Source organism: Rhodamnia argentea, chromosome 9, assembly GCF_020921035.1.
Source record: "Rhodamnia argentea isolate NSW1041297 chromosome 9, ASM2092103v1, whole genome shotgun sequence".
Lineage (NCBI taxonomy): Eukaryota > Viridiplantae > Streptophyta > Magnoliopsida > Myrtales > Myrtaceae > Rhodamnia > Rhodamnia argentea.
The window spans coordinates 12,716,704-12,738,060 of NC_063158.1; the positions used below are offsets into that span (position 1 = coordinate 12,716,704).

The 21,357-nt window shown below is 40.0% G+C and overlaps 3 protein-coding genes across 3 annotated transcripts; 2 read left to right on the top strand and 1 right to left on the bottom strand.

The window, feature by feature from the left end:
- The first annotated feature begins 2,905 nt into the window (after positions 1 to 2,905).
- Positions 2,906 to 4,996, top strand: LOC115755985. Its single transcript, XM_048285425.1, has 4 exons — positions 2,906 to 2,921; positions 3,733 to 3,847; positions 4,264 to 4,357; positions 4,439 to 4,996. Exons 2-4 carry the CDS (start codon positions 3,795 to 3,797, stop codon positions 4,667 to 4,669), a joined length of 378 nt encoding a protein of 125 aa, XP_048141382.1. The 5' UTR covers positions 2,906 to 2,921; positions 3,733 to 3,794; the 3' UTR covers positions 4,670 to 4,996.
- Positions 4,997 to 8,738: 3,742 nt separating this feature from the next.
- On the top strand, positions 8,739 to 15,515 carry LOC125316619 (3-oxoacyl-[acyl-carrier-protein] synthase I, chloroplastic-like). Its single transcript, XM_048285424.1, has 7 exons — positions 8,739 to 9,313; positions 10,905 to 11,336; positions 11,914 to 12,087; positions 14,087 to 14,200; positions 14,280 to 14,381; positions 14,917 to 14,983; positions 15,072 to 15,515. Exons 1-7 carry the CDS (start codon positions 8,852 to 8,854, stop codon positions 15,137 to 15,139), a joined length of 1,419 nt encoding a protein of 472 aa, XP_048141381.1. The 5' UTR covers positions 8,739 to 8,851; the 3' UTR covers positions 15,140 to 15,515.
- A 1,355-nt stretch (positions 15,516 to 16,870) lies between these two features.
- On the bottom strand, positions 16,871 to 19,986 carry LOC125316615 (60S ribosomal protein L18a-like). Its single transcript, XM_048285416.1, has 4 exons — positions 19,858 to 19,986; positions 19,371 to 19,486; positions 19,186 to 19,249; positions 16,871 to 17,438 (listed from the first exon to the last, which is right to left on the bottom strand). Exons 1-4 carry the CDS (start codon positions 19,870 to 19,872, stop codon positions 17,097 to 17,099), a joined length of 537 nt encoding a protein of 178 aa, XP_048141373.1. The 5' UTR covers positions 19,873 to 19,986; the 3' UTR covers positions 16,871 to 17,096.
- Positions 19,987 to 21,357: the final 1,371 nt, after the last annotated feature.

Genomic DNA, 21,357 nt, shown 5'->3' on the forward strand with positions numbered 1-21,357 from the left:
GGTTTCTAATCTTCAACCGTCAGCACGCAAAAACAAAAAAAAAAAAGTAATCTTGATCTGTCATTTTTTATTGAAAAAAGAAAACAGAACGAATCTTCTTCGTTTTTCATTCCAAGTGTAAATATTTTCAAATGGTGATTCTGGATTGATTGTTTCATGTCGTGCTACTTCAGAAAGGTTAGATAAGAGTTTGACGTAATTTAGATTGGACGCTGATGATTGTTTGGTCACTACATCGATAATAGTCGGTAAGGTAGTTAGAATGAAGAACTGCAGTTACAGGAAAATGGAGGTTCATCTACATATATGCCTACTGCATCGAGTAGTTCTATGGTGTTTCTATGTGAAGAACTAAAGCTATATTCCGATTAGAATCAACTTCAACAATTGGAATTTCGGATTTGTTGCTTTGCAGTTTTGAATGCCCCTCTCCATTATACACAGGTGATCTGATCTCATCGTAATTATGAATGTCCCTCTCTGCATGTTGCTTCTATGGTGATTCACTCGCGGTTAATGTGCCGGTTAATGGGATTGTTCAAAATAACTTTTATTGCTTGCTCTTTGCCATAATCGGTTTGTATTAGTTAACTTGACTTTTTAAGCTTACCACAGTCAAACCTTAAGAAATTGATGGTTATATATAACGGACCATCCGTGTATTGTTTGATTTCCCATGGTGGTGTTTAAAATTCTTCCCATTGTCCTCATAACAAGGGGAAAAGTACATTTTTAGTGTCAAAAGTTATGTACAAAAATCACTTTGATGCCAAAAGTTTCAATCGGATCGCTTTAGTGCCAAGTTTTTTGAAAAACAATCGTTTCAGTACCAAGTCCGATTTGCTCCGTCGAAAATTTAACGTGACATTATTTTATTATTATTTGAGGTTGACGTTGCTCCGGCGAGGTCCAATCAGCAATTAAAAAAGGTAAAAGTTGGAAAAAAATTACTAAAAATAAAAATACAAACTCAATTAGTTTACAAAAATAAAAAAATCAAAAAATTGAAAAAAAAAATAAAAAAAATGCAAGTTATGTTAAAATAAATTGAAAAATTAGGTTTAAAATTAACAAAGAAAAGTCAAAACTAAAAAAAGAAAATGTGAACATTTGTAGAATAGGCGGCAAGGGCTTGCATAGCCCTCGTTGTCGCTAGTAATTACCGATGAGGGAGGGGCATGGCCAGCGGGGGTTGCGGAGCCCCAGCCGGGCCCTTGCCTATGGCCGGTGGGGGTCTCTGAGCCTTGCCATTGCGGGTGATGGTTTGGGGGAGGGGGCGGTGGCGGCGGCGAGGGCTTAGCGTAAACGTCCTATTTTTTAAGTTTAAGGCTTTTTGTTAAATTTTTTAGCTAATTTTTAAATTTATTTTAAATATAGTTTGTATTTTAAATGAATTTAATTTTTAGCTAATTCTACATTAAAAATTAATTATTAATGCCACAGGGCCGTTTTGGCCGAAAAATTTCGTCGGAGGCATCAAAGAGATCCTTTTGTTTCCAACTTGGCACTAAAGTGATCCGATTGAAACTTTTGACACCTAAGTGAACTCCGTACATAACTTTTGGCACTAAAAGTATACTTTAATACCATAACAAGCCATTGTATTCATATACATTTGTTTGGCAAGGCCTATGACTGGAGGTTACAAACTTGATGAAGTTGCTTGGTGACTGAAATGTTGTTCTTTCTCCACTTAGTGAGCACTTTTGAGGATGTCTGAACTTTACAACAGTAAGTAGACTTTTTGGCTTTTAAAGAGTAATATGCGAAGAAGTTTTAGTACATTCTTCGAGCTAGGTCTTAGCACTGTCTCTCCGGTTAGTGTCTTTCGATTGAACTTCCTAACACGACTTTAGCCTAGGGTAAAATAGATAAAACCCATTAGCTGGTGGAGATTTCTTAGGGCCAGATGCATTCCTTCGGTTTGGGCGAGAGATGATCGTTGACTCTGGACTAATTATGAGCCTTGTAAGCATTGATCCATTTCAGTGCTTACTAGTTGCAGGGAGATGCTTTTCGAAAAGATGAATGATCTCCCTACGTTCTAAGAAATTGCGAAGGATGGCAGGTCCAATGACCAGTATGGCAAGACTACGGTAAAACTCATCATGTTAATTGTTGGTTTATGAGCCTTTCACTTAATGTGTAACTTGGTCTATTTACCTACGTAAGCAGTTAAATTATTGCCGATGATGAAGTTTTTTTCATCGGTTGATTATTTTAAGGGATACAAACGATCATTTTTCGAAAAATGTTTTCTAAATTATTCATTTTCCGTAAAACAAACGCACCCTTAAAGTATGGACGTTTTCCTTGACCGTGAATTGTTGATTATCCAATTTCAATAGATATGAAAATTTGGAGAATCATTTTGTGAAAAATCATTTTCATGAAAATGAGCACACCCCAGGGCCCAGATACATGTAATTTTTCAAAGAGAATTCCCTGTAATAACAAAAAGAATTTATATGAATTATAAAAGGAAAAGAAAATGGTAACAAGTTGGTTGACCCAAAGTCAAAACAGAAGAAACCGACCTTTCCCTCTCAAATTTTAAAACCTCAAAAAGGCAACGCAGGGTCTTTGCGATCGATTCGAAGACCCATTTTTCTGGGTTTAATCCATGGATGAGCTTCTGAGCTCCGAGGAAACATTAGCAGAAACACCCTCAAAATCTTCTCTCTCTCTCTCTCTCTCTCTTCTTTTTTTCTGGGTTTGTGGGTGGGTCGAACAGAGTGAGAGAGTGGCCATCATGACGGGAACTGCACATTACGCCCTCAAAGTGCTCGAGGTCTTTCTCTACTCCTTCCATGGCAGACGCTCTGGAATTATAAGGGCTCTTACCACCGGCCTGTGCTCTCTCTCTCTCTCTCTTGTGGGTTTTGTCTGATATGAGTTTTTGTACCGACAATGTGATCCTGGTATCTCTCTCTCTCTACTAGCACATAGAGTGATGTACATCCACTTCAATTTGTTTTTCGACTCACTATCATGGGCTTGCTTTGATGGGTTTCTTGGATCGCGCAGCCCTAAATTCATTTCTATCCCTCAGCATCGTGCTTCGCTGTTTAGTTTTTCAAAGTGTTAATGCACGACCTTGCCCTGTTTTCCTCCTCAAGTCTTTTGTGGCAATTTTCGATATTTTGGTTGTTGATGCGAAATTCTCTTGGCTTTTCCACAAATCACCAGATTCAAGTGTTAGGGGTTTAATTTTTCGTTTCTATTATTGATCCTCACCTTGCAGAAAAGAAGAATCTCGGGCCACCATTTTCAATCGGAAATAGAAAACAAAATGAATCTTCTTCATTGTTCAGTCCAATTGTAAATTTTTTTCATATGGGGTTTTTGGACAATGGTATCATATCGTGCTACTCCAGAAAGGTTTAATAAGTCGCTTGACGTAATTTAAGATTGGAGGCTGATGATTATTTAGGCGCTACATCAATATTAGTCGGTATGTTAGAACGAAGAACTGTAATTACAGCTAAATCGAGGTTCATCTGCATATATGCTTACTATGTCAAGTAGTTCTATAGTGTTTCTATATGAAGAACTAAAGCTATATTCCAAGTACAATCAACTTCACCAATTGGGATTTCGGATGTGTTGCTTTGCAGCTTTTTAAGCTCTGTGTAAGCAGTTTTCAGTGAAGTTTTAGACTGGATGGGTGTCTTATGAACGATGACGATTTTTGTAATTGATTTATTGATGGTTCATGTGTTGTGAGTTCAGAGAAAGACGCGCAGTGTCTGGTTGGGCTTCCAAATGGGACATGGGAAGTTAAGCCTCCGGAAATGATGGTTCCTAATGACCTTCCTGAGCCAGTGCTAGGTATTAATTTTGCCAGGTATTTCATGCCAGAGTAGGAATGGGAGAAACTGGTCGCTGCTGACTCTAATTCGTGGTTGCTCGCTGTTGCATTTTATGTTTGTCGGCGTTCTGGCTTCACAAAGAGTGAAAGGTGTGACACCTAATCCCCTTTCATATCCACTACTTTGAATTAACTTGCTGAGCTAGTGTATGCCAATCAAGACCAGGGGGTTATTATGCGAATGGTCGACGACGATCTAGAATGAATGCAGGAAGACTGTTCTTAGCTTTGTCTATATTGTGAATCTCATGGTTGAATAGTGATTACGGAATTTGAATGCCCTAGCATGATGTCCATTTTGCATTAGTGATGTCATCGTAATTATGAATGTCCCTCTCCACATGACGCCTTTTATGGTGAGCATTGATCCATTTCTGTACTTCTACTTGCAGGGATATGCTTTTCCAAATGATAAATGAACTCCCCACAGTCTGCGAAAGCGTGAAGGAGTTCGGCAAACCCAATGACCAATCTAACACGACGATGGTAATAACTCATCATGTTAACTGTTGGTTTATGATCCTTTGACCTGATGTGTTTGCTTGGTCTTTTTACCTGTGTAAGCAGTTACAGAAACCCGAGTCATGCTCGACTGTCGAGATGTCTTCACCACATAAAGATGAGAGTGATCATTGTGGAAGCAGCAGTTTTGGGCAAAATAAATCCTCTGCAACATATGTGAATAGCTCTGCTGATGATTCCAGGGCACAAAAAGATAAGACTGGTGCCGCTATAGAAGATGGCCACATTGATGGAAGCAGCAGTCGTGGGCAAATCCTCTGGAATGCATGTGAATAGTTCTGATGATGATTCCGGGACAGCATGAACTTGCGAAAGCATTAGCTTGCATAATCCACGTACAGGTCCATTGATTGCAATTTCTTTTTAGTGCTAGAGAAGCTAGAACTACGGAGCAAGAACATCGTTCTTACAGTTGAAAAGTACAAGGGAGATTCATAATCAGGCCAATCAAATCTAGGAATTACAGTTGGTCTTTCTGGTGGCTACTTCTTTCCACTTTTTGCCTTTTCTTTTGAACAATCTGCTTGGAGATTGTGCTATATTGTTGCTTCTAAGTAGTGCACACCATTGCTCACAAATTGAGCAAAGAAGCATTCGTAGTCATACAACCATCAAGTTGCTTCAACTGATGTTGCTAGAATTAGGAAAGTAAAAAGCCTCGATATCTCTCGCTCTGTCCGTAACATTCTCATTTGAGACTGTGCTTGTGCTAGGCCTCCACGAAAGCTTACCTCCTGTGAGGTTTTGCTAGTGTCTCCATAAAAATTCCCCGGCCGCAGGTAGCGGTTTTTGGCATGATGAGACCTGTCAGAATACTCAGCTTGTACCCATTCAGTTGAATGATACAACATATGAAATCTCCTGGCACATTGTAATTTGCACACCAAACAGGATAAAATGGCCAGATGACACCTTCACTACTTCTCATCTTCTTCTTCACTACACATTTGAAATTTTAGTGCTGCAACTGAGAGCTCTCCACATCTGCAACTGCAATTTTGTGCTTATTAGTCTACTTTTCTTCCTCATCCGCCACTTCACTTGAGCATGCCTTCCTCCTCCATGTCTCTCTTCGTCTGAAAGTCCGCTTGAAGAAGGCGATTAACATACATTGTTGCTTCCAAGGCAAATGCCAATGCAACTGGGCCAATGATGCATCTATTGACTCTATCACACTTACTTCCTTCTTCTATATGTGCAGCCTTCACGGAATATCACTAAGCTAGAATATTCTCAGTTGGTGTAAATGGGAAGGTAAAAGTAGAGATTGCAAAATGGATCAAAAACCTATACTCTAACCCATATTTAAGAGTGTGGGTCATAAATGGGTTGCTTAACAAACTTGAATGGGTGATATATGGGCCACGAACAACTTAATGGGGTTTCAAATAGGTTATAAATTGATCATAAATAGGTTAGCTAACTATCTTAAAAATTAATTTTTTGTATTTTAATTTTTTTACTTATAAAATTGTCCACAATGTTTTAGTAATATAATTTTTTAAATAATTCATAGGTTTTGCTAGATTAGATTAAATATGGAACTGTTATAATAGTATGGTCGGGTATAGGTTGGGTGGTTAGATTTGTACTACATAAAAATGGTTAATACTACGAAAATCCCCAAACTAGACATTTTACAGTATTTTAAAATTTTCTTTTCTTCTTTTCTTTTTTTGCCTTTTTCTTTTGCTCTTTTCTCCTTCTTCCTCCTTCTTCCACCTTCCTCCACCACCCACGGTCCTTCCTCCTTCTTCCTCCGCCAACCACGGACCTCGGCAATAGCCGACAGCCCGACAATCGACCATGACTCGGTCTGGCGAGCTCGAGGCTCGGCTGATCACGGGGATCTCGAGCTTGCCCGAGGTTGTGAAGCACAAGCTTGTTTGCGACTGGTGGCCTTGGCCAGCAACCGGCCAAAACTAGAAGGAAAACAAATATAAAAATAATAAAAAAGAAAAGAGAAAAAAGAAAAGTACAAATAATTAAAACATTTGATTTTTTTTAAAAAAATGAAACGGAAAAAAAAATGGTCGAAATGAGTGCATGGAGGAAAATTGATCCATACCAAACAACGGAAAATATTTTTCGGGTCTTTTTCATATTTTGGCCAAGCACAGAAAAATATTTTCATTTTTCTAGAAAATAACTTTTGGAAAGACGTTTTTCGAAAACAAAACATTTTCCACCAAACAAACGGAAAAATGACTTTTTGGAAAACAATTTTCGCGAAACAAACGGAGCCTAAATCGCTTGAGTTAACCCCGATTGCATATCCATGTCAAGAAAAACGAGTCACACACGCGATAAAATCGATCCGACATAGAGCGATTAATGTGTTTACTTGGTTAACAATCCGCGCTCAACCCGTTAACAGGCTCCGCTTTGAACTCTCCCTCGGCGATCTTCTATAAACGGCGTGTCGGAGCTTCTCCCGGTTGCTTCCCCTGCACTTATTTGCGATTAGAATCTGTGTACTTAATACTTGATATGGTATAAAGAAGTTTACAATTTTTGAGTTGTTGACTCGCAATTCAATAGCTAAAAAGCTCATCATGATTAGGCGGTCTAAAACTTTTGGGGAGCTTACCCAACAATTATTCTGCTCAACGAAAGAATTGTACCCACAACCGATGGCTTTGCTTTATCAAAAAAAGAGAGGGAAATGCAGAAGTACCATTGTACGGTAAAAGCATCACAGGAAGAGGATCAGTCAACTCCCCCATGCAAGCCATCTTCTAGTTCACTACATTCCCAACGGCCCACCAATTTATTTGCCATCCCATTAGGATCAGGGTCAAGATCTACCATATCTAACGCATTCATACAGTAGTTGATTGTCCTAGGAGCCGCCTAATTGTCGGCTTAAATCACACCAGAAGTTCGGAAAAAAAAAAAAAAAAAAAACGTTTGTCTCTGAGGACACTGATAGTCCGGTTTCTTTTTCGTCTCGCCAATGCCTCAAATTTGTACCAGCGATTCCAACCATACCTTCCGTGCACAGTCCATGAGGGGCCGTTCAAGATCCTGCTCGACATTGTCCAACGTGCGCGACGAAAGGTGCTTTTGGGTCGTCAGTACAAGTTATGGGTATGATCCGGTGGGAAAAAATGTTTTTTGGATATTGGTGTCCATGAAAAACTTAAAATCTTTTGTGGGATTTTGCATGAAATCCGATTTTTTTTTTTGGGCACCCGGACCGCCCTTTCTTCAGCTCTAAAATGGAGTGAAGGTACAACTAGGGGTGATCGGTTTTCGATCCGGTCCCGGTCTGGTCCCCTCAAGAATTGAGAATCGGACCACCAGAATCGGACCGGTGCTCTCGGTTCTCAATTTTCCGGAACCGAGAACCGAACCACCGGCCCGGTCCGATTCTCGGGCGGTTCCATTGGACAGGACACATGTAAAAAAAAAAAATATGCACCATTCCTAACTTAGAGCACATTAGCTTGGTTACTTTCAAAAGATAAAATAGAGTGTAACTAAAAAGACTTTTACATAGGAGAATAAAGAATAGAGAGTGCCAATAACTTCTCAATTTGATAAAATTTCTTAGACACTCTTGACAAGTAAAGAGAGGGTAATTTTTTTTTTTTAAATTTTGATTGGTCCGGCCAGGGCGGTCCGGTCCTAGGACCCTATAATCGGGAATCGAACCGCTCTCTCTAAAATCAGAAACCGGACTATCGATCCTGGTTCGGTCCCGGTCCGAGCGGTGTGATTTGCTCACTCCTAGGTACAACGACTCCTTTAACCTTTGAGAAATTGAACCTATATCAAAAGCACCCCATGGAACGGGTACTCGAAACCTAAGTAAATATTTCTAACTTCTCCCAAGGCCATACATGAGCAGTCCCGATTAGGACAAATCATCGCATGAATTCAGTATGCACGTAATAAACTATATCCGAGCCACTACTAATTGTAGATCACGTCAAGTAGGGCGGTTCCAATTCAGCTCAGTACATGCCTTTAGGTTTAATGACCGATCGCAAATCGAGCCGCCCGTCTGGCCCACCTGATCCAATCAGAGCTCGGGTCGGCTCGAAGGGCAGATGGGCGAGTCCGAGCACAATCCCCAGCTGAGCTCGGTCGGCTTTTCTCGTCCCCCCGACCCGAATCGCCCGGGCCTACGCAATTTCCGCTACTCGGAAAGTTTTGAGATTGGATTGATCGATCCGTCCAATGATGAGGTCTAGTTTCGAATCGAAAGATGGTCGATTCAATGGGGGAACAGGAACTCGTGCCCCACAAGTGGAGATTGGCCTAATAAAGAAGAGTAACATATAACATATTGCAATTCCCAGCGCCACTTGTACTGCGTCTCTCTCTCTCTCCTGTCTCACTTCCGCAACAAGCTACGAGACGAGTCATTTCATAAATTCCGCAATCTCCCTCTTCTTCTTCTTCTTCTTCTTCTTCGTTATCATCGCCACCACCATTCTCTCTCTCTCGACCATGCAATCCCTGCAATCTCCGCCCCTCCGCGTCTCCCCCCTCGGCCCGCTCCGCAAATCGTCCTCCAATGCCTACCCCCACGCCGGTCCACGAGCCCCCAGGCGCGTCGCCGTCCCCGCCGTCAGGTCCTCCGCCCCGGCAGCCGTCTCCGCCCCCAGGCGCGAGAAGGACCCCAAGAAGCGCGTCGTCGTCACCGGGATGGGCCTCGTCTCCGTCTTCGGCAACGACGTCGACGCCTACTACGAGAAGCTGCTCGCCGGCGAGAGCGGGATCGGCCCGATCGACCGCTTCGACGCCTCCAAGTTCCCCACGCGCTTCGCCGGGCAGATCCACGGGTTCTCGTCCCAGGGCTACATCGACGGGAAGAACGACCGGCGCCTCGACGATTGCTTGCGCTACTGCATTGTCGCTGCCAAGAAGGCGCTCGAAGATGCTGATCTCGGCGGCGATAGGCGCTCCAAGGTTTTTCTGATTCTGGGCTTTGATTTCGCTCGTGCTTGCTGTAATTGCATGGTGGGACAGTCCTTTTAATTATTGGATCTGAATGGTCTCAAATTGCTAAACGTTTTTCTGAAGCACCGTCGTTTCTTTTTTAGCTTTGAGCTCAGCGGTAATGACTCCTGGGCTCTAAATTAGATGTCAAGCCGATGGTAATCTATAGTTTCTCATTTCTCGTGTTGAAACGTGCCAAGTTTATTGGACATTTCTTCGTGTCCAATTCTGATGTAAAGGATGCTTGCAAGTACTGATCCATTTTCATTGTCCTCCTAGTTGAGCTAACTCCAGGAAGATCAAGTGAATTCTCTGATGAGAAAATGGTTATCGGTAGTAAATTTGTAGACAAGGGTGTGGCACGTTTGATGGCATTGCAATCGTAGTGCTTTAAAAGTTGATCAAGTACTAGAAGTGACTTTTAGAATGGAAGTTTCAGACTTTGGGATCTGCTCTTTCTCATTGCTAATTTGAAACTGGATACTGGTGACGTCTTTCTGCCTTGTTCCTGTCTAGGAAGAACAGCTTGTCTGAGTTGTTACCGGCTGATCAACATTGTTTTCCCTTTGGAAAACCTTTTTTAAACACGTATTCCTTTGCTTTCCCTTCGGCTATGAATTTTTCCTGGTTGAGATTCAATAGTCATTGTCTGTCGTTTATTTTGTCTTCCTCGTTTACAATGCTTGTAACGGCATCAACGGTGTCTCGCTTAATGCTCAAGTTCATTGACTGTTCCATGTCTAACTTGTAGCCCAGCTCCTCTGGTTTACTTATTAACAGACATTTGTCCACATGTTTTGCAAATACCAATGCATCAATTGCAATGTTAGAACAGTAACGTCAAATCCTGTGCATCCTACGATATGCACTTCCTCTGCTGAAAATGATGCTTGTGAAGCACAAACATGATCTGACAGACTCGTGTGCATTGGTTTGATGAACTTCTGTTTATTGAATGCAATTATTAAAATATAGATATTCAGTTTCATTGGCATTGCACTGAACCAGCAGTTTCTGCTATTCGGATAACTTCTCTACTGTGTTTGGAAAGTGAGGGAAAATAAGGGGAATTGCAATTGGGGTGGAAAATATTGAATTATTTCAAATTTTTGTGAAAGGGAGAGGAGGAAAAATTTCAGCTTTCCAGTATTTCTCTTATCTTTCACTGGCGAGCCTACCAAACAAAGCGCTCTCCTTCAAGCAGTTATGAAAGCAAAGAGAGATGAGCATGGATGTCTGAGGGAATGGCACTAACATTTTATTGTACTTCTCTCATATTCTTTGTGTCGTAGGAGATAATTTGCAAAACCCTCTATATCTGTTGAATAACTTTGTTTTTGGGCCTAGAGAATGAAAAAATGGGACTATTGCAAGTTTGACATGCAGATAACAGCAGTTCTATTTGTTGAATTTCCTTCTCAGTAGCGTTTCTTGGCTGTGGAGGCAGTAATTCTGATGTTGCAATGTTAAGCCTGTGTCCTGGAATTGTGGCTTTCCCTTAATAAGCAGTCATTCTTTCAAAATGACAAAGTCACTAAATTGCTGACATTACTCTACACAGATCGAAAAGGAGCGGGCTGGTGTACTTGTTGGGACAGGTATGGGTGGTTTGACTGTGTTCTCTGATGGCGTACAGAATCTAATTGAGAAAGGTCACAGGAAGATAACCCCCTTCTTTATTCCTTATGCCATAACAAACATGGGATCTGCGTTGATTGCCATTGAAATTGGTTTCATGGGTCCAAATTATTCCATCTCAACTGCATGTGCCACTTCCAACTATTGCTTCTATGCTGCTGCCAATCACATCCGTCGGGGTGAGGCTGATCTGATGATTGCTGGTGGCACTGAAGCTGCCATTATTCCCATTGGCTTGGGTGGTTTCGTGGCATGCAGAGCCTTGTCTCAGAGAAACGATGATCCACAAACTGCGTCAAGGCCTTGGGATAGAGATCGAGATGGTTTTGTCATGGGTGAAGGAGCAGGAGTTTTGGTAAGCTCTGGTACACACTTTATTTTTCCTTATTGTCTATAAATATATGAGGTTTTTTGTTTTCTTTTTTCACTGAAAAGTGCTTCAGTTTAAATTTTAGCAGTCTGTAAAAAGACACGAACTGCTGCTAAAAGTGCTGTGTTGTTAGAATTAGATGCTGTCTAAATATGGTCTGGGACGATTATCGAATTGCTGGATCTGCCACTTTTTAGTTTTGAGAAGCATGTCGATATTCGTGTATTTTTTCCTCTCCTTTTCATCATATATGTCTTTTATTTTTTACAATAGAAGCACTTGTCTGACATCCATAAAATAATGGGCAGAATTTTTCATTGGTGATGTGCCCTTTGTAGTTTTCTTTGGAACCCGTGTTCATTTGGTTCTCACTGTGCATCAGGATACCTTGTTTCATCTGTGTTTCCCTGTATAAGAACATCTCTCTCTCTCTCTCTCTCTCTCTCTCTCTCGTATGTTTGTGTGCTTGTCATCTGTATCAGCTTGCACTATTGGTATCAGACTTTTTCCAAAGCAAATACTTTTCCTGGGCTTGTTTGTCAACTTCTAATTCGCTGTTCAGGTAATGGAGAGCTTGGAGCACGCAATGAAAAGAGGTGCACCAATTATTGCCGAGTATTTGGGAGGTGCGGTCAACTGTGATGCTTATCACATGACTGATCCAAGGGCTGATGGACTTGGTGTTTCCTCTTGCATTGAGAGGAGCCTTGAAGATGCGGGTGTGTCACCAGAGGAGGTAGTCTGTGCTTCCTTTCATCAAATTTTTATCGCAGTATTACTTTCCTTCAGCCTTCACGTGGTGCTCACCATTGTGGGCTTCTGCAATGAATCTCTTTTCCGTATATTGTTAGTTTTGTTATACATCCTCAATTTTGAGGGAATTACTTATTGGCTGAGGGATTTTACCGAATTCGTCACGCATTCTTCCACAAAAGAAAAGCTAGCTTGTTTTCCTTTCAAGTTTTAGCATGATTATCTTCATGTTAACTTGGGTCCTTACTTTTTGCATGAAACATGCCTTTGCACTTGCCAAATAAACAACAAATAACGACCAAGCCTTTTCCAACTGAATGGGGTTGGCGACATGATATGCTGTACTATCTTCAACCTTGATACTGAAGTACTCAAGATCTTTATTCAAAAGTACTTGTCCACATCATTTTGGCCTTTCCAGTTTTTTATCAAACCATCAAGTTTGTAGTTTTTAGGCGTACAATCTTGTTACTATTGAATGTTATTAACTCCAAATTTTGTGCCACTGCTACTACAAACTTGTGTGGTTCTGGCACTTTGGTCTTTAGACAACTGTAGAAATTATTTAAAATGAGAGAGAGAGAGAGAGAGAGAGAGAGAGAGAGAATCAATATTACCAAGTGTTCGATGATTTATGCACTAGTGCACCTACTCAAACATCATCGATCAACAATCACCAAAATGGTGCAAGTGTTCGATGAATCAATATTAACTAGTGTTTGACGATCTATGCACTTGTGCACTACTCAAGCATCATCAATCAACAATCACCAAATTATGCAAGTGTTTGATGATCTATGCACTTGTGCACTAGTCAAACTTCATCAATCATTTGAAGGATATCACATGAAAAAACTCCTAAGTTGATATTTTTTTGAGTGGCTGAATTGGGAACAATTATAGCTAATGTCAACCCTAGTTCCAAAAACAATTGATGGGCGAAGATGTAGGTCTTTATAACAACCATGTGGAGCACATACCATCTTTCCTCACTTCTTTGAAAGCAATCTTAAGAACATATCTTGCTATGTGCGCTTCACATGGTTGAGAGGGTATTGCTAGTGTCAATCCTAGAATCTGATATGGCTATCTCTCCTCACTGTTGGTCTTTGCACCCCTTTTTGGTGGATGCCAATCGCTGGCCATGCCAAATCTAAATTGGCAACATAACGACAGGCCCTTCCGAAAAGTTGTGAGGGTTGTGCCTGAGTTGCCATTAATAGCAGGAAATTTTATTTGGTTATGTAATTTAGGCATCACTTGATTGGATTTTTAAGCCAAAATATATGACAAGCTTTCGAGTGCTACAGATAAAATAAGCTACTGGAGGACTTTATCCCCCTGGCCAAACAGGTACGCTGGAAAAGCAAAACAATTCAGAAAAACTGAAAATCAGAGATAAAATTTGAAGGAATTAGGAGATCCTTTGTACTATCATACTGTTCAATCATGAAAACACTGAAAGTTTCGTTGTAAGTAGTTAATGCTTGAAAACACTAAGTTTCGTTAGTGTGCATGTGTCTGTGTCGTGATGAGACTTTCCTATCTGCCTTGCCTATGTGGGTATGGAGAAAGATGAGCTTTAGATGTGTCAACTGAATTCATCGTCAACTACAAATATGGCTTGCACAGCCTGTTGATTATTTCTGATCATGATGGCTGCTCAAGTGATGTCACAATTGATACTAGGAATAATGCTGCTCTCTAGTCACTCATGAGGGAATTTAGATGTAAGAGCTGATGGCTCCAAACAAAAAGCTTTCATATTTTGGGCTGATCTTCAAATGGTGGATGCCTTATGTTAATAGTTTAAGGAACTCCTAAAGTTTATAAAACATCTTTGTTATGGGTAGTCACCCTACATCTGCAGAATCTGATGATTGCCTGTCATTATCTGACGTCATGTCTGCCTTTGGAAATTGAGCATATAAGCTACTTGGTGCCAGAGATAACTTGATTGTACAATTTCTTTAACTGTTCAGGTGAACTACATAAATGCGCATGCAACTTCAACTCTTGCTGGAGACCTGGCCGAGATTAATGCCATAAAAAAGGTGTTTAAAAATACCTCAGGGATCAAAATAAATGCAACCAAGGTAATCTCTCTCTCTCTCTCTCTCTCTCCACCCTTTTTATCTCTGATTGACTTGTTCTAACAAAATTATACTGTGTCAGTCTATGATTGGACACTGTCTTGGTGCTGCCGGAGGTTTGGAAGCTATTGCCACAGTGAAAGCAATCACAACAGGGTGGCTTCATCCCTCTATTAACCAGTTTGTACGTATTTTCTATTTGATCAGCTTATAACTAAATAGCTGTCAGCTGCGAAATGATGAATGCTGATTTAATGAAGAGATCAATATAATTCACCTCAAAATGAGCATAATTTGTTTGGCAATATGTTATCAAGTTATAATCTACAAACTAGTGTGTAGTTAAAACTGCTAACTTTTAACACAAGAAAGTTACAAATTATCTCTGTGCAGTACTTCAAAGAACGAGGCGTTCTGAAAAGAAACCTCAAGTAATTACTACTGTTGCTTAGAAATATTAATGCAGACTGAAAACATATTTAAGCGAAGTATGTACTTTTTGTGGATGAGATATTACAAAGGGAGCAGATGACAAATGAGAACCATAACATTAATAGTCAATCAGTCAACTTCTTAGTTGATAGTCTTTCTCTTCCTCTCTCACGCTTACACGTTTCTACTTGTCTGTAACCAACTGTGTTGGAGAAGAACTTTGCTATTGTAGAACCATTTGTCTGCTTTGCTATATGTGTCTGTGACATTCATTTTATCAACTCTAGAATCCTGAGCCCTCTGTAGATTTTGACACTGTCGCAAACAAGAAGCAGCAGCATGAAGTGAATGTTGGTGAGTGATTCCCCCTAAATGGGTTGGTATTATAGTGACATCATTTTGAATGGTACATCTGAGGTTAATTGTGCGTTTGTGGTTGCAGCCATATCAAATTCTTTCGGGTTTGGAGGACACAACTCTGTGGTGGCCTTTTCAGCATTCAAGCCTTGATTATGCTGGACCATTGATACGGGTAACCTGAATATTCATCTCATTAGTGGGAGATTCCGGAATTCATTTCTCATTGAGAGCTGCCTTACCCGCTAATAGTTTAGGTTTGCCAGATGCCTTCCATGTCATTCTCAGTTATTCAAAAATTAGTAGCTGCCAACTAGGGGTAGAACTTTTTATGTCACTTTTATCTTTAAATAGAAGCTATCTGCCAGTTGCTAGAGAGTTTGTTCAATTTTGAGTCATCTTTTGGCAGAGGATATGCTTTATGTTATTTACTAAGTGATGAGTTATGATTTTGTAATTGTTACGTTAAGTATTCTGTTCCGGGCATGGAAGGGTATCTTTCCAATAATTCTATGTGAGCAAAAATGGTGTTCTGGTAGTATTGTGTGTTCGTGCTCTTGTGGGATGACCCATTTCGCTGGTAAGTATCTTTGATCTTTTTTGGCTGAGAAAAGGATCTCCAATCATAGCAGAACTTCTAACTAAGTTTGGACCAATCTTAGAGAATGGTTGCACTTACATTCAAGCCTGTTATCTTCCAGTTACGTAACATTGACGCACTAAGATGTGGAATTTTTTTGAGTAGCCGTTGTTTGAAATTACTTTCAAAGAAAGGAACGTTTCTCAATCTGATTACTGAACTTTAATGCCAATAAAATATTGCAGTAAGACCAATCATTTCTCATATGTTTTTCCATATGGTGACCTCTTTATGTTGCTTGATGGTTGTGACATTAATTTCGCATGTTCAGATCGGGTCATCAGATCATTAAAAAATGTAAACGTTACGAGGAACCCTTGCACTTTCCATCGCCTCTAAGTTTTGGTTAGGTTATGTAAAATATGCTTTTGCAGGAATAGGTTTTTGTCTTTCTATTTAGGAACTTTTTACAAAAAATAGAGGTAAAGAAAAACCTGATATATAGAGGATACACCGCTAGTAAAAGAAATTCTTAAAGCATCAATAAGCAATAAAGGAAATACGTTGAGGCGAGGCTAGGCAAGGCCCCTCGCTTCCCCGGGAAGCCGGCTTGGCAGACATGTTGCCTTATCTTCAGACAAGTATTATTTGCCGATATCAATCTGTGCCGATGACTCTGTTCGACAATGCGACACCAAAGAAGCATAAGGGTGATAAGAGCGTGTTGGGTTAGATTTGTCTCTATGAGCAAGATATTAGAACCGGTGTACAAAATTGATTTACTTCTAATACAGTTAAAACTGTGAGTGCGTGTAAGCAAGTGAACTATATTCAATTACACGACAAGAATCATATCGCTTCGATTGACAAATGAGCAACTCTGGTCTACATACTCATGGTTGAAAAATAAACCAGTGACGAGAGTTCTTTAAGGAATTAACCTTAAATTACTGCTCCATTCTAGTCGATGGACAAGGCCAACACAACACACTTCTGCTGCGCCACATGGCATCTGGCCTCATAGTCTAACCGTTAAATAAAATATTTTCTCCAACTTGGGAACTGACATCAACAGGTAATGAATCATCTCTTGTCGGGAAAACCTCAGATGCTTTCATTATCATTCCATCATCCTCTTATATTTCGGGGGCTATAGAAATGTTGCATATAATCAAGATCCAAGCTACAGGTAAAAAGACAGACCATGATTCAAATGATGGGTAGAAAAGAAAAAAAAACGAGATGGTAGCGACATGAAAGCTTGAAAGCTCCCCGCGCCCTTAAAGAAGAGCTTAAACTGGATATGAACGTAAACAAGAGGTGAGCTAAGGATAACATGCAAAAAGCCAACATCACAGCAAGTCGTTGATCACCCAAAGTGTAGAAGAAACCAAGGATAAATTCCAAAGAGCTCGATGTCCTAAGATAAATGACAAACTTCTCAGAAAAGAAAGGGGGGGAAAAATGAGGCTGCTGAGTGTTCACGAAAACTATTGACGACCCTATAACTCAGATCAACAACCGCCGGTATTACATAAACAAATTGGGCCTTGATGCCTTGTAGGTGGTCTTCAGCTTCCTGGTTGGTGGTCTAACCTTCTTGAATACCAGCGGGAACTTGATCTTCGAGTTGTGGAACTGCTTGGTGCTCTCCCTCTTGCAAAGCTTGGCCGGAACAGTGGCAGTCTTGATGATCTGGATACAGGGGAACCTGACTCTGTGGCGAGATGCCATCTCGGTATACATCTGCTCCACAGCCCCATTCAGTGTGGTATCTCGGTATTCCTTATACATGTTGTGGTATCCGGTTCGGCTTTGGTAACGGAGCCATATCCCATAGTTATTGATCTTTGTAGGGTTCTTCTCAAAAATCTGCCAGAGACACTAGTAAGCGAAAGGAAAATGGCAAGGCTATCTCACGTGTAGCAACTCAGACCAAAATGGCATCAGCCCTCAAGGACAAGACAAGTAGTTGGAAGTGTAAAACGTAGAATAGAGTGATAAACTCTTCTTGCTAATCGGTCAGAGAATTCTGCATAGTTTCTATCATTTGATAATCCAAATGGCATTAGCCCTCAAGGACAAGACAAGTAATTGGAAGTGCAAAAAATAGAAAAGAGTGATAAACTCTTCTCGTTAATCAGTCAGAGAATTCTTCATAGTTTCTATCATTGGATAATCCAAATGGCATCAGCCCTCAAGGACAAGACAAGTAATTGGAAGTGTAAAAAATAGAAAAGAGTGATAAACTCTTCTTGTTAATCGGTCAGAGACTTCTGCCTAGCTTCTATCATTGGATAATCCATTAACTAATATAGGATGTGCATATATAATTGCCAGGTTCTGCTACTGACAATGGGTATGCATCCTAATTTTGAATGTCCATGATGCATTCGTTTATAACAACTCCATCATGAATCTAGGCAGAGATATTGTAATGAGCAGGCATAGTATCAGAGATTTGATAATGAATGTTTTATACAATATACAGCCTATCTGCAGATTTGCAGAATGCAAATCCCAAATTACATATTGCTACAGAGGTTTGGAAAGGAAAGCAATTGAAAATACGACAAATCTTATTGATATAAATCTGCTCCTGTCAAAAGATGGTCAAACAATAGTTGTTATCCATTACACAGTAAGGGATGGATAACACAAAACTTGCATTAACTTTGGTTTTCAATGAAAAAACCCTATTAAAATATAAAACCTTACCCATTAAATAGAAAATGTTAAAGTGGGTTAAAGCACCTCTTAATCTAATGGCATTTCATAGAAACTGAAAATCCAGCTTTTGGAGTTTCAGAAACCCGTCCACATTCAACCTTTGAAAGATGGAACTCCTAGAACTCTGAGATGCTCTTGCACAGAAGAAAGGAAATCGATGTAGAAACATCTAGCTTTTCTCCATTCTTACAGTACATACGAAGAACAGTTCCTGATCTTAGAGCTACATGGTTTATGAGGAAAGTGTCCACCCTGTCTATGTCTATACTTTTCTCCCAAGATAGGACCTTCTAGCTACTTTATAAGTCCATTTCCGTATTTACTCGATCCTATCTCAATAGTGTCGGAAAAGCTCAAAACATCTTTGCTTAACTCATTAAAACAATGCCAAACTTTCCAGAAACCAGAGGCAAAAGGACTCAGAAATCTTAAGTCCTCTAAACATTGCTAAAGAACATATTTTTTTTTACGGTGAAAGCCACTCAAAAATCAAATTAATCCGCTCAGACCCTAGACTCCATCAACTTTCCCAGGATTCCAATGTCAGATTATGCTAGGTCCACAAATTTGTCTATAAGGATGTTAAGCATGTGAGACGAGACCACAATTGATCTTTTCAGGATAAAAACTTCCAAGTGATGACTACCGCGAATGATATTGAGAAAACTCATCTTAGGAATTAAGGAACATGAGGGGAAAACCAAGCTTCAACTTCCAGTTTACAAAATAGTACATCTAGCAGATATAGGGAAGCAAAGCAAAGGTTCCTAAGAAATCAGAACAGAACCTCACAAACAAATTCCATGCAGCTCCTATTATTATCATGAGAACACTGTAAATCAATTCAAAGAGCAATCCCACTACTTAGAATGATTGACCAGCGACCAACCTCGTTGATCGCAAGAACCTGGCCGTTGCTCTTCTTGACCTTCTTCAGCTTCCTCAGGAAATACCTAACCCAACATCAATGGAAGCCGAGCACTTAAACGAATTCTCAACAGAGACGTTCGCATTCTGCTGTATAACACACAATAGCATAGTGCCCAAAATCCAAAGATTTCATTACTCGCGTACCAGAACTTGGACTTGGCGCGGACCTCATTGGTGGCCCACAGCTTCATTCGATAGATCTTCGGGTGCTCATCTGCCTCAGTGGGCAGGGCTCTACCCACAACCTGGTACTGGTGAAACTGCAACCCGCAAGCCAAAAATTCCTCAGGGAAACAAAAAATAAAATATAATGAAATAAACACAATCCCCCGAACCAGCTTCTAAACCCTAGCAGCACATTTTCCGAATACAGGGGAAAGAAAAATTCCTCGTAAAACAATGGAAATTGAGACATGCACCCCACTTTTCGCAGTCAGTCAGATGCTCCACGATGACCAGCCACCAAAACATCAAATTTATGGTTTCATTCTTCCTATCGAATGATGCAAGAAGCCTGACATACACACGCGACGAAGTCGTTCGGTGATCCTAAACATTTTCGCCAATTGGGCAATCGATGCGACCTTCAAAGTAGAGAGAGAGAGAGAGAGAGAGAGAGAGAGATACAGACCCTGAAGGTGACCATTTCCTCAGACGCGAGAGGGAGAAGACGATGAAGATCTGCGAAAGCGCGACGGTCCCTCTATACTTCCCTCCTCGTTGCTGGAGTGGCTAGCTAGGGTTTTCGGTTGCTTTTATATGAGAGAGGCACAAACCCTAGCGCTTGTTCTCTCTCTTTCTGTTTTCTCTTTTTACTATTTAGTACTCTTACTACTTAGCCTCGGGGAGAAATCTCTATTTCAGTTTTTAGCACTTTCAAATATTAATATTCATTACCTTAATTTTCATATGAATCTTAAATTCTCAGGAGAAATTTAATAAAGTGGTCGGTATCTTAGTAAAACTCAATGAACACTCGATTAATATTTTTATGGGCATCCATGCACTACAGCGAATAAGATTTCATTTGCGATTACTTTCACTCTCGAACATGTATGATTTTCTGTGGCGCAATTGATGTTTGTTTTTAATCAATGGTAAAACTTTCCATTGACCCGCAAATCATAACTAGGTCGAGGAGCCCCTCATCCTAGGCCCCCTATTAAAGCGTGCCCAACATTGTCAAAGCACATCTCCGAACTCTCATTAATCGTCTTTGGTTATAATTGAGTAATTTGGATAATTTAAATCTAGGTTTGTAAGTGAAAAAGATGAACAATCTTTCACTTGAGCAAAGGGTTTAGACATAAATTTTTCTCGGTAATGAAAATATTTTCAATGACAAATAGTATCAAGTAACATGAGCAATTATTTTCAAAAAAATATTTTTTAAATCATTTATTTTTCGTAGAACAAACGAAACGTCGAGCAAGTCAAGCCATTATTTGACTCAAAGGTCCATTATGAATCTCTTTCGAGAAAAAGACCTAACTTCAAACTCTTACTTGAAATTCTCCTTAGATGCACTACACATAAAGGGACAGTTGAAATAAAGTGAAGTGCTTTGAGTGTATAAAATGGATTTGCTTTTCGATGAAAGATGCACGAGGAATACGTCTCGGAGGCTACTATTTCAAAGTTATGACTCATAATTCACAAAATGGTCATATTAACAAGTGTCTTTCCAATACTTAGCTTGTTGAACGTGCCTTGGTGTTCTGAAATTGCATCCAACAGACAATCAGAACAACACAAAATTTTCAGAAAATATAACATACTTCTACGACCGAATTTGGTAAATCACGATTATATGAATAATTACTGAGTTGATTAGAAAATAACAACTAAACCTTTATTCTAAGTCAATAGCCCATGAATGTAATACACAAGTTCATCATTCACTGTCAACATTAAGAACGCCAAGTCGAATGAAAACCGATCATACTCTCAACTATGGTCACCAAAACTACTAAAATAAATATGGACACCAAATCTCAAATTTGGTCACCCAATGTTGTCATATCACTGCCGTTGACCGCTATTAACAGCACCATGGCGACTATATCAGCTTGAATGTGTCATACTATACTTGCTAATGATTCGAAATCTGGAGACTAAAATGAACCAAAGA

Bases quoted from the DNA above. Each gene is read 5' to 3' on its own strand.
- LOC115755985 (XM_048285425.1), top strand. From the start codon at position 3,795: ATGATGGTTCCTAATGACCTTCCTGAGCCAGTGCTAGGTATTAATTTT. The intron at 3,848-4,263 runs GTATTTCATGCC...TTCTACTTGCAG, and splicing joins CTAGGTATTAATTTTGCCAG to GGATATGCTTTTCCAAATGA. The intron at 4,358-4,438 runs GTAATAACTCAT...CTGTGTAAGCAG, and splicing joins ACCAATCTAACACGACGATG to TTACAGAAACCCGAGTCATG.
- LOC125316619 (XM_048285424.1), top strand. From the start codon at position 8,852: ATGCAATCCCTGCAATCTCCGCCCCTCCGCGTCTCCCCCCTCGGCCCG. The intron at 11,337-11,913 runs GTAAGCTCTGGT...TTCGCTGTTCAG, and splicing joins GTGAAGGAGCAGGAGTTTTG to GTAATGGAGAGCTTGGAGCA. The intron at 14,382-14,916 runs GTACGTATTTTC...TATCAACTCTAG, and splicing joins ATCCCTCTATTAACCAGTTT to AATCCTGAGCCCTCTGTAGA.
- LOC125316615 (XM_048285416.1), bottom strand. The intron at 19,250-19,370 runs GTACGCGAGTAA...ATGTTGGGTTAG, and splicing joins CGCGCCAAGTCCAAGTTCTG to GTATTTCCTGAGGAAGCTGA. The intron at 17,439-19,185 runs GTTGGTCGCTGG...TGTCTCTGGCAG, and splicing joins AGGTTCTTGCGATCAACGAG to ATTTTTGAGAAGAACCCTAC.